A 12,559-nucleotide genomic window follows, 5' to 3' on the forward strand; every position below is an offset into this window, starting at 1 on the left:
CTTAGTAGAAGCAACACATATAGTACACAAAAACACTGGCTAGGCATACATTTAACCCTTTGATCTCCCTAGATGTTTAACCCCTTCCCAACCAGCATCATTAGTACAGTGACAGTGCATATTTTTAGTAATGATCACTGTATTAGTGTCACTAGTTCTCACAAAGTGTCAGTTAGTGTCAGATTTCCGCCGCAATATCGCAGTCCCACTTTAAGTTACTGATCCCCGCCATTACTAGTATAAAAATATAAAAAATAAATACAAATTCCAGTATATATCCCATAGTTTGTAGACACTATAACTTTTGCACAAACCAATCAATATACACTTATTGTGATTTTTCTTTTTTTTACCAAAAGTAGGTAGCAGAATACATATTGGCCTAAATTTATGAAGAAATGTGATTGTTACATTTTTTTTATTGGATATGTTTTATAGCAGAATGTCAAAAATATTGTTTTTTTTTTCAAAATTTACGTTTTTTTTTTTGTTTATAGCGCACAAAATAAAAAAAATAACCCAGGAGGTGATCAAATACCACCACAAGAAAGCTCCATTTGTGGGGCAAAAAAAAGGACATACATTTTATTTTGGTACAGTTAAAGTACGGGGGGGGGGGGGGGGGTCGGTATTGTATATCTTCTGGAGGTCAAGTGGTTATCTACAATTCTTGCCACCCCCCACCCCCCCCTGTTAGTTGTCACCACAAGAATCAGAACCCTATGGAGACAGTTGCATAATGTGCATAACAGAACAATTACCATTGGGTCTCGCTCTCCTCCAACCAAGTGTTTGACAGCGCCATCTTTCAGTGATACGCTGCGGATGGAGCTGCTCTCACTGTCGGCTATAAAAAGACAGTTCCACGGCTCCGTAGGGCAAGCAGTCAGTCCAGATGGCTGAGCAAAGGCAGCTTTGTGAGGGTAAGAGTTATTCCTGTTCTCTTCATTTCCACTCCCAGCAAACCGAATGCATGTTCCTTTACAGAGGACGCTGGAAGGAAACAACATCAGCATCAGAATTTTTTAGAGGTAGCAGAGTCATCCAGCAGATTATTTCAGGAGAGGGGAGTTAGAAAGAGAAATGAGCAGAGTCCCCCACTAGAGAAGAGTACTTCAGGAGAGAACGTTAGAAGAGCAGATCTTTTCAGGAGACATTAACGGCAACACAAACCTCATAGGAGGTTCTAACCCTCCCACCATCCAACACTATATAGTATAACATGTTTTGGATAAATTTCTACTCAAGACTGTGCTGTCATCCAAAACAAACTTGAAAGACTAAACATGCAGTAGGACAATGAGTTGGGCTTTACCTTCCCTTGGGCAATGCCCCCTCTTCTAATAATAGAGCCCAGACTTGATGAGTCCCAGCCATGGCTATCCACAGCAAACCTGAAGAATAAACAAGACAAATTCATCTTCTCAGGTGGGTATACAAAAGAAAGAGAGAAAGAGAGAAAGAGAGAAAGAGAGAGAAAGAGAGAGACGGAAATAGAAGGGACAATGTAAATCCTAAACAGTGTATGTTTATTATCACTTTAAATTCAAATAATAAAAAAATGATGTAAATAATGCACTTCAATTGAGCTTTCTTGCAATATTTATAGGATCTGTTTGTACTGTATTTAATTGCATTATTGATTGGATGGATGGATTTAATTGATTTCCGCATATTTTTACAATCTAAATGTCTTTTCCCCATGTTTTTATTTTAATTGAGTGAGTGGTCTATTTTTAGAGAATATATAGTGCCTTGCAAAAGTATTCACCCCCCTTTGCATTTTTTGTGTTTTGTTGCCTCACAACCTGGAATTAACATGGATTGTTTGAGGATTTGCATCATTTAATTTACAGAACATGCCCACAACTTTGAAGATGTTTTTTTTTTTTTTTAATTGTGAAGCAAACAAATAGGCCAAAATAACAGAACTATTCACCCCCCTGTAGAGCCACCTTTTTCGGCTATCACAGCTCCAAGTCGCTTTGGATAAGTCTCTATGATCTTGCCACATCTTACCACTGGGATTTTTGCCCATTTCTCCTTGCAAAACTGCTCCAGCTCTTTCAAGTTGGATGGTTTGGGCTTGTGAACAGCAATCTTTAAGTCTGACCACAGATTGAGGTCTGGGCTTTGACTAGGCCATTCCAACACATTTACATGTTTCCCCTTAAACCACTCAAGTGTTGCTTTAGCAGTGTGTTTGGGGTCATTGTCCTGCTGGAAGGTGAACCTCCGTCCTAGCCTCAAATCACACACAGAGCGGTACAGGTTTTGCTCAAGAATATCCCTGTATTTAGCACCATCCATCTTTCCCTCAACTCGGACCAGTTTCCCAGTCCTGACTGCTGAAAAACATCCCCACAGCATGATGCTGCCACCACCATGTTTCACGGTGGGGATGGTGTTCTTTGGGTGATGTGATGTGTTGGGTTTGCGCCAGACATAGCGTTTTCTTTGATAGCCAAAAAGTTAAATTTTAGTCTTCTCAGACCAGAGCACCCTCCTCCATACATTTTGGGAGTCTCACACATGCCTTTTCGCAAACTCAAAATGTGCCATTTTGTTTTTTTTGCTGGAAGTAATGGCTTTCTTCTGGCCATTCTGCCATAAAGCCCAACTCTATGGAGCGTACGGCTTATTGTCGTCCTATGTACAGATACTCCAGTCTTTGCTGTGGAACTCTGCAGCTCCTCCTTACCTTAGGTCCCTGTGTTTCCTCTCTGATTAATGCCCTCCTTGCCCGGTCTGTGAGTTTTGGTGTGCGGCCATCTCTTGGCAAGTTTGCTGTTGTGCCATGTTCTTTCCATTTGGTTATGATTGATTTGATGGTGCTCCTAGGGATCATCAAAGATTTGGATATTTTTTATAACCTAACCCTGACTTGTACTTCTCAACAACATTGTCCCTTACTTGTTTGGAGAGTTCCATGGTCTTCGTGGCAGTGTTTGGTTAGTGGTGCTTACTTAGGTGTTGCAGCCTCTGGGGCCTTTCAAAAAGGTGTGTATATGTAATGACAGATCATGCGACACTTAGATTGCACACAGTTGGACATCATTTCATCAATTATGTGACTTCTGAAGGTAATTGGTTGCACCAGAGATTTTTATGGCTTCATAACAAAGGGGGTGAATACATATGCACATGCCAATTATGAGTTTTTTATTTCTGAAAAATAGTTTTCTGTATATATTTTTCTAATTTTACTTCACCAACTTAGACTATTGTGTTCTGATCTATCACATATAATTCAGATTAAAAAAACATTGAACAAAAGGCTGCAATGTAACAAAATAGTTAAAAAGCCAAGGGGGTGAATACTTTTGCAAGGCACTGTATTAGGGTAGTTGATGATCCAGCTTTCCCATAGTAAAATACCCATTAGGGCTCTTGCACACAGCTGTACGTATGGCCATAGTAAAATCCGCCTGTTGTGGCACTGTTGTGGCACCTGAAAGCCACAGCTGCAGCGTAATTTAGCTCATTGATACGTATTGCAGAAACCGCTGTGCGTGGGTATAGGCGCATAACTGCTGGCACTGGTGACTTCATGTGTGTGCGCACAAATGTATTTATCAAGACATAAAAATGTATGTTTACAAAATACGCCCATGCACGTGTGCGTGAAGACGTATTGGTGGTTACGTGTCTATAGCTGCGCACAAAGTTTTCTGTATAATTGAATGGGTTCAATTATGTTGCAGCTGGGGATCCCAGACACCACAACAGGCGGAAATTACTCTGTACAGCCATACGTTCCAATATATGGTTGTGTGCAAGAGCCCTTATAGCACTCTGTACATGATCGGTCAAAATATAAAAACACAAGGCAATCATTTTTTTTAATCATCTTTTAAGGCTCATTCAGACAGACACTGAGACTCGTCCTTCATGCCGAGCAACTTTTTGTTGCGTGTGAATCCACCTTGGAGCTGCGTGCAGAAGAAGTGGATATAGAAGTGGATGCAGACGCAGCAGCTGCATGGACATACGCGAGTGTCAAAATTTGACATGCAAACAGGAGTGTGTAGATGAACCTGAATACAGTTTGGATCTGTGCACCTTCCCCCACCCGCATGTCAAATTTTGACACGCGACTGTGTCCATGCAGTTGCTGCATCTACATCAATGGGCTGCCTGCACACAGCTCCGAGGTAGATGCACACGCAGCAAAAAGTTGCTTGGCATGGAGGGCGGGTCTCAGTGCCCAGGGGAATGAGCCCTTCTTGTATGACTCTTATTCACATCTATAACATTTTACTTATCAATACATTGAATACCGTTGGGCTCCATTCCATTGTTATGACAGAAGTTTCCGTATCATATGTCTGTACCTAATAACTCAAAATCCGCACCTAATCCCCTTTATCTACCGGAAGTCACTTTGTTTTGCTCTGCACTTGTTACTCTCACTTTACAATAAAAAAAAAAAAAAAAAAAAAGAAAGAATTGAAGAGCCTTGTTCTTTCCATATGGAAATTTTTTCTGGTTTCTTTCCACACTCCAGACATGCTGGTACGTCAATAGGCTCCTCTTTAAAGCCCCTTTCACACAACAGACCCGCTCAGATCCGCCTGTCCGTTTTTCAGACGGATCCGGGCAGGCCACCCGTTGACTTCTATGGGCAGGCGGATATCAGCGGAGAGGTGTCCGCTGATACTCGCCCTCCATCCAATCAGACAAGATCTGCTCAAAACAGCTAGCGGATCGGAGACTGGGCCACAGGGCAGTATTCCAACCTGATAACGACCCCAAACACACCTCCCAGATGACCACTGCCAAGCTAAAGAAGCTGAGGGTAAAGGCAATGGACCGTCCAAGCGTGTTTAGCAGACCTAAACCCTATTGAGCATCTGTGGGGCATCCTCAAACGGAAGGTGGAGGAGCACAAGGTCTCCAACATCCACCAGGTCCGTGATGTCGTCATGGAGGAGTAGAAGAGGACTCCAGTGGTAACCTGTGAAGCTCTGGTGAACTCCATGCCCAAGAAGGAACATGCTAATAGGAGAGAACAGAGGGGTTGATTTACTAAAACCGAAAAGTGCAAAATCTGGTGCAACTGTGCATGGTAGCCAATACGACTTCAGCTTATTCAATGTAGGCTTTGACAAATAAAAATCTGGAAGCTGATGGTTTTCCTTTGCACAGCTGCATTAGATTTTGCACTCTCCAGTTTTAGTAAATCAACTCCAGAGTGACAGAGAAATGAGCTCGTCAGGCTGCTTCTCCTATCGCTGTCCAATCACAGGTTGGGGGTGGGACAAGACTTGTTAGTGTTTTTTTAACTGCAGCAGAGAAAAATCCGGTCCCCTGTCCAAAAAATGATCTTGGCCATCGTGCTGTAGCTCAGTTTCAGGGTCTTGGCAATCTTCTTATAGCCTAGGTCAGTGACTTTTTGAGCCAGAGTGCCCAAACCGTGACTAAAACCAACTTTTTTCTTTCAAAGTGCCAACACAGAATTAAACCTTCCAGCATCTCTGTACATAGGATAGGACTCATCATCCCTCTGAATGAGCCCTAAGGGACCAAAAAGAATGCAGAATGCACTGTGCAACATACACTGACCTACCTGACCATTACACTCACCTACATGACACTTGCACTCACCTACCTGACACATGCACTCACCTACCTGACACATGCACTCACCTACCTGACACATGCTTCCTGCACTACTAACATCCCACACACAGTACAATGTAGATTGGAGGATCCATCCTCCTCCTTACCTTTCCATGGCCTTATCGTCCAGCTCTCCCCGGGCAGTATTGAAGAATTCCTGCCATCCAGCCACTCCTCGATATCCCTGCTGCCTGGATGTCAGCTAGCAGCCATTGCACCTCGCCCCATCGAAGATCAGCTCCGAGCACCGCCCCTCCCCTCCCCCTTCCGCTTTTTTACAGGCTGCACTAGGACAGACTGAACGAAAGTCATCCTGGAGCATGTAGAGCTGGAATAGGGCACCTGCAGAAAGGAATCCCTGAATGCCTTACCAGAAATGTAGGGGTCCGGGGGAGGCAATAAGCTGCCGAACAGAGTCGGGACAGTGGAGGAAGAAGAATTTTACACCCCTCCTAAACGGCACACATGAAACAAGATGACTGCCTGCCCACCCCCTGCCGAAGTCACTGGAACTGATGCAAGGAAGGGAGCTGGCTCCTTCTGCCTGCACCATCAGTGCAAGTGACTGCCTGGCTGGGGGATTCCCCTGGTATGCCAACAGAGAGGGCTTGACGTGCCAGCTGTGGCACGCGTGCTATAGGTTCGCCATCACTGGCCTAGGTCATCTTTATGTAGAGCAACAATTATTTTCAGATCCTCAGAGTTTTCTTTGCCATGAGCTGCCATGTTGAACTTCCAGTGACCAGTATGAGAGAGTGAGAGCGCTACCACCAAATTTATTGCACCTGCTCCCCATTCACACCTGATACCTTGTAACACTAATGAGTCACATGACACCGGGGGAGGGAAAAATGTCTAATTGGGCCCAATTTGGACATTTTCACTTAGGGGTGTACTCACTTTTGTTGCCAGCGGTTTAGACATTAATGGCTGTGTGAGTTATTTTGAGGGGACAGCAAATTTACACTGTTATACAAGCTGTACACTCACTACTTTACATTGTAACAAAGTGTCATTTCTTCAGTGTTGTCACATGAAAAGATATAATAAAATATTTACAAAAATGTGAGGGGTGTACTCACTTTTGTGAGATACTGTATTATATTTTTGTGTGGGGTACAATACTATTATTATCATCGTTTGCATAGATTGATTAATTTATGTTATTGGAGCACAGATGTGGTTGCACTGCATTTGAGTTTGAAGAGACTGCAGGAGGCAGATACCGGGGCAAATTCAGGAACTAATATTTAAACAAATAAATTGTTGATGTATTAATTAATGAACACACAACTGCATTGATTTGTGTGTTTTTTTTGTTCTGCCTGCATTTCAGCTTTAACAGACAGTCAGGAATTTAAAATTTTCAGAAGCAATTTAGCCATGGTATGCATTCTGCTCAGTAAAAGTTTTAATATCAGGTTGGTGTGGGGGTACAATGCGTTTCTGCATAGCCTTACAAAGGAGGAATCGTGACTGTATCTTTCATGCAGAATCTGTAATTGCCGAGTCCCTGACAGCTTTCTGCACAGAATAATCACAGGGGGGGATATTTATATTTATGCAAACGTGCTGAAAAATTCATCACCTCCAGATGGGTATTATTCAGATGCTAAAAGATGGATTCTGCTATTATATTAGTTAATCATTCCCTCTCTCCCAGCTCAGGTATAATTATATTCATTAAAGAGGACCTGCACCATTCAGGAATAAAAGAAAAAAAAAAAAAAAAAAGGGAGATTATACATATACAGCGAGGATAAAAAGTATTGGATTCCCTGCTGATTTTGTAAGTTTGCCCACTGACAAAGAAATTAGTCTAGAATTTTAATGGTGGGTTTATTTTAACAGTGAAAGACAGAAATACAACAAAATATCCAGAAAAATGTATTTAAAAAAAGTTATAAATTGATTTGCTTTTTAATGAGTAAAATAACTATTTGATCCCCTATCAATCAGCAAGATTTCTCCCAGGTGTCTTCTATACAGGTAACGGCTGAGAGTAGGAGCACTCTCTTAAAAGGGAGTGCTCCTAATCTCAGTTTGTTACCTGTATAAAAGACACCTGTCCACAGAAGCAATCAGATTCCAATCTCTCCACCATGGCCAAGCCCAAAGAGCTGTCCAAGGATGTCAGGGACAAGATCGTAGACCTACACAAGGCTGGAATGGGCTACAAGACCATCGCCAAGCAGCTTGGTGAGAGGGTGACAACAGTTGGTGCGATTATTCACAAATGGAAGAAACACAAAATAACTGTCAATCTCCCTTGGTCTGGGGCTCTATGCAAGATCTCACCTGGTGGAGTTTCAATGATCAGAGAACAGTGAGGAATCAGCCTAGAACTAAACGGGAGAATCTTGTCAGTGATCTCAAGGCAGCTGGAACCATAGTCACCAAGAAAACAATTGGTAACACACTATGCCGTGAGGGACAGAAATCCTGCAGCGCCCGCAAGGTCCCCCTGCTCAAGAAAGCACATGTACAGGCCTGTCTAAAGTTTGCTTATGAACATCTGAATGATTCAGAGGAGAACTGGGTAAAAGTGTTGTGATCAGAGGAGACCAAAATCGAGTTCTTTGGCATCAACTCAACTCACCGTGTTTGGAAGAAGAGGAGGAGGAGGAATGCTGCCTATGACCCCAAGAACACCATCAAACATGGAGGTGGAAACATTATGCTTTGGGGGTGTTTTTCAGCAAAGGGGACAGGACAACTTCACCACATCAAAGGGACGATGGATGGTGCCATGTACCGTCAAATCTTAGGTGAGAACCTCCTTCCCTCGGTCAGGGCATTGAAAATGGGTTGTGGATAAGTATTCCAGCATGACAATGACCCAAAACACATGGGCAAGGCAACAAAGGAGTGGTTCAAAAAGAAGCACATTAACCACTTGCCAACCAGCCGCTGTCATTATACGGCGGCAGGTTGGCACGTTCCCGCAAATCTTTGTAGGCGTACGTCAGCTCCTTTAAGGAGCCATAGCAGGTGCGCGCACGCCGCTGTACGGTGGGGGAACCGATGCGCGTGGCCATGATGTCCGCCGGCCACCCGCGATCGCGGGAACAAGAGCCAGAACAGGGATCTGTCAATGTAAACGGACAGATCCCAATTCTTTCAGGGGAGTTAGAGTAAGATCTGCTGTTCCTAGTAATTAGGAACAGCGATCTCTCTTCCGCCAGTCAGCCCAGCCCCCATACAGTTGGAAACACCTCCCAGGGAACACACTTAACCCCTTGATCACCCCCTTGTGTTAACCCCTTCCCTGTCAGTGACATTTATACAGTAATCAGTGGCTATTTTTAGCCCTGATCACTGTACAAATGTCAATGGTCCCAAAAAAGAGTGTCAGAAGTGTCTGATCTGTCTTCCGCAATCCCGCTAAAATTTGCAGATCACCACCATTACTAGTAAAAAAAAAAAAAAAAAAGCCATAAATATATCCCCTATTTTGTAGACGCTATAACTTTTGCGCAAACCAATCAATATATGATTATTGCGATTTTTTTTTTTTTTACCAAAAATATGTAGGAGAATACATATTGGCCTAAACTGATGAAGAAATTTTTTTTTTTTGGGATATTTATTATAGCAAAAAGTAAAAAATATTGTTAATTTTTTAAAAAATTGTCGCTCTTCTTATTTAATTATAGCGCAAAAAATAAAAACCGCAAAGATGATCAAATATCAACAAAAGAAAGCTCTATTTGTGGGAAAAAAAAGGGTACAGCTTCGCATGACCGCGCAATTGTCAGTTAAAGCGCCGCAATGCCGTATCGCAAAAAAATGGCCTGGTCATTAAGGGGGTAAATTCTTATGGTCTGTAAGTGGTTAAGGTCCTGGAGTGGCCTAGCATGTCTCCAGGCATTAAAGTGATTGTAAAGCTTCATTTTTTTTTTAAATAACAAACAAGTTATACGTATGTCCTCTGTGTTAGGAGTGTGCATCTTCACTGGTCTCACGATTCGATTGCAATTATCCTGTCCACGATTTGATTCTGCGATGCATCACGATTACTGCGCAAGTGCGCATGGTTAAAAACTTTTTATCCAAAAATTCAAGCAGTCAGAAAAACTCAAATTTTTCTCCAGTGGCAGAGGGATGGATGGGATCAGGCAGAAGGATGGAATCAGAGGGATGGCTGGGATCAGAGGCAGAGGGTTGGATGGGATCGGAGGCAGAGGAATGGATGGGATCGGAGGCATGGCAGGGATAAGGCAGAAGGATGGATGAGATCAGGGAGATAGATGGGATCAGAGGCAGAGGGATGGATGGGATCAGGCAGAGGGGTGATGGTAGTGGGGGGATGGGATCAGTGACACCAACTCTATGTCAGTCGATTCCCCCTCCACCATGCTGCTCGGTGTGTCTTCCCCTTAACGATGCCCTCGTCCATTGATACAGACAGCAGGACTCGGCTCCGCCCCTGGCTCCCGTGTCACTGGATTTGATTGACAGCAGAGGGAGCCAATGGCTCTTGCTGCTATCAGTCTATCCAATAGAGAACCGAGACAGGGGTCGCTGTGCTCGTCCCCGTCGCTGGAACGATCAGGAAATAATACGTTGCTACAATGTAAAGTAGTGAGTGTACAGTTTGTATAAGAGTGTATATTTGCTGTCCCCTCAAAATAACTCAACACTCAATGTCTAAACCACTGGCAATAAAAGTGAGTACGCCCCTAAGAGAAAATGTCCAAATTGGGCCCAAAGTGTTAATATTTTGTGTGGCCACCATTATTTTCCAGCACTGCCTTAACCCTTTTGGACATGGAGTTCACCAGAGCTTCACAGGTTGCCACTGGAGTCCTCTTCCACTCCTCCATGATGACATCACAGAGCCGGTGGATGTTAGAGACCTTGCGCTCTGGCCAATCCATCACCTTTACCCTCAGCTTCTTTAGCAAGGCAGTGGTCATCTTGGAGGTGTATTTGGGGTTGTTATGTTGGAATACTGCCCTGCGGCCCAGTCCCTGAAGGGAGGGGATCATGCTCTGATTTAGTATGCCACAGTACATGTTGGCATTCATGGTTCCCTCAATGAACTGAAGCTCCCCAGTGCCGGCAGCACTCATGCAGCCCCAGACCATGACACTCCCACCACCATGCTTGACTGTAGGCAAGACACACTTGTCTTTGTGCTCATCAACTGGTTGCCGCCACACACTCTTGACACCATCTGAACCAAATAAGTTTATCTTGGTCTCATCAGACCGCAGGACATGGTTCCAGTAATCCATGTCCTTAGTCTGCTTGTCTTCAGCAAACTGTTTGCGGGCTTTCTTGTGCATCATCTTAAGAAGAGGTTTCCTTCTCGGACGACAGCCATGCAGACCAATTTGATTCAGTGTGCGGCGTATGGTCTGAGCACTGACAGGCTGACCCCCCACCCCTTCAAACTCTGCAGCAATGCTGGCAGCACTCATACGTCTATTTCCCAAAGACAACCTCTGGGTATGACGCTGAGTACTCAACTTCTTTGGTCGACCATGGCGAGGCCTGTTCTGAGGGGAACCTGTCCTGTTAAACCGCTGTATGGTTTTGGCCACCGTGCTGCAGCTCAGTTTCAGGGTCTTGGCACTCTTCTTATAGCCTAGGCCACCTTTATGTAGAGCAACAATTATTTTTTTTTTATTTCAGATCCTTTAGAGAGTTCTTTGCCATGAGGTGCCATGTTGAACTTCCAGTGACCAGTATGAGAGTGAGAGCGATAACACCAAATTTAACACACCTGCTCCCCATTCACACCTGAGACCTTGTAACACTAACGAGTCACATGACCCTGGGGAGAGAAAATGGCTAATTGGGCCCAATTAGGACATTTTCACTTAGGTGTGTACACACTTTTGTTGCCAGCGGTTTAGACATTAATGGCTGTGTGTTGCGTTATTTTTAGAGGACAGCAAATTTACACTGTTATACAAGCTGTACACTACTTTACATTGTAGCAACGTGTAATTTCTTCAGTGTTGTCACATGAAAAAGGTATAATAAAATATTTACAAAAATGTGAGGGGTGTACTCACTTTTGTGAGATACTGTATATATATTTTTGTGTGGGGTACACTACTATTAATATCATTGTTTGCGTAGACTGATTAATTTATGTTATTGTGAGCACAGAAGTGGTTGCACTGCATTTGAGTTTGAAGAGACTTTTGTGAGATACTGTATATCAGGATAGAGATAGATATATCTCTCTATCTATATATATTATACAATGGATATAAAAAGTATACACACTAGAGCTGCACAATTAATCGTTAAAAAATCGTGATCTTGATTCACCTCCCCCGACATCTCTCCTGCTGAGTTTGTCGATTCTTTCATATAAACAAGTTGAGAGATTATCTGCTCACTCAGCTGTCAAAAGAAAACATCTGGGCAGTCTGCCAAGTTTAGAACTTGAAACATTGTATCTAACTTCCTTCTTAGATCAAAGGGATAGAACTTCTCTGTGTAAAAAAATAACCTGGGCAATCTGCCAAGCTTTAAACAACCCGTAATGCAGGAAGTTTAACCACTTAAAGTCTAAATCTTTTTCTGACACTTCTTAAGTTAAAATCAATATTTTTTGCTAAAAAAAATTACTTGGCACCCCAAACATTATATATATATATATATATATATATATATATATATATATATATATATATATATATATATATATATATATATATATATATATATATATATATATTATATTTTTTTTTTTTTTTTTTTTAGCAGAGACTCTAGGGAATAAAATGGCAATTGCTGCAATATTTTATGTCACACTGTATTTGCCCAGCGGTCTTTCAAATGCAATTTTTTGGTAAAAAATACACTTCAATAAATAAAAAAAAAAACGAAACAGTAAAGTTAGCACAATTTTTTTTGTTTTAATGTAAAAGATGATGTTACGCCGCGAGAATCGTGAGAGAATCGTGATCTATCC

The 12,559-nt window shown here is 42.6% G+C and overlaps 1 protein-coding gene across 2 annotated transcripts in view; it reads right to left on the bottom strand.

Annotated features, from left to right (window-relative positions):
* The window catches only part of NHLRC2 (NHL repeat containing 2), a 95,708-nt gene that overhangs the window by 51,900 nt on the left and 31,249 nt on the right, over positions 1-12,559 (bottom strand). For both annotated transcript variants that reach the window (XM_073595856.1, XM_073595857.1), the window contains exons 6-7: positions 1,316-1,394; positions 762-993 (exon numbers count right to left, since the gene is read on the bottom strand). In XM_073595856.1, coding sequence (XP_073451957.1) covers positions 762-993; positions 1,316-1,394 — 311 coding nt within the window. The remainder of the gene's footprint in view (positions 1-761; positions 994-1,315; positions 1,395-12,559) is intronic.

The sequence above is a fragment of the Aquarana catesbeiana genome, linkage group LG08 (assembly GCF_042186555.1).
Source record: "Aquarana catesbeiana isolate 2022-GZ linkage group LG08, ASM4218655v1, whole genome shotgun sequence".
Classification (NCBI taxonomy): Eukaryota; Metazoa; Chordata; class Amphibia; order Anura; family Ranidae; genus Aquarana; species Aquarana catesbeiana.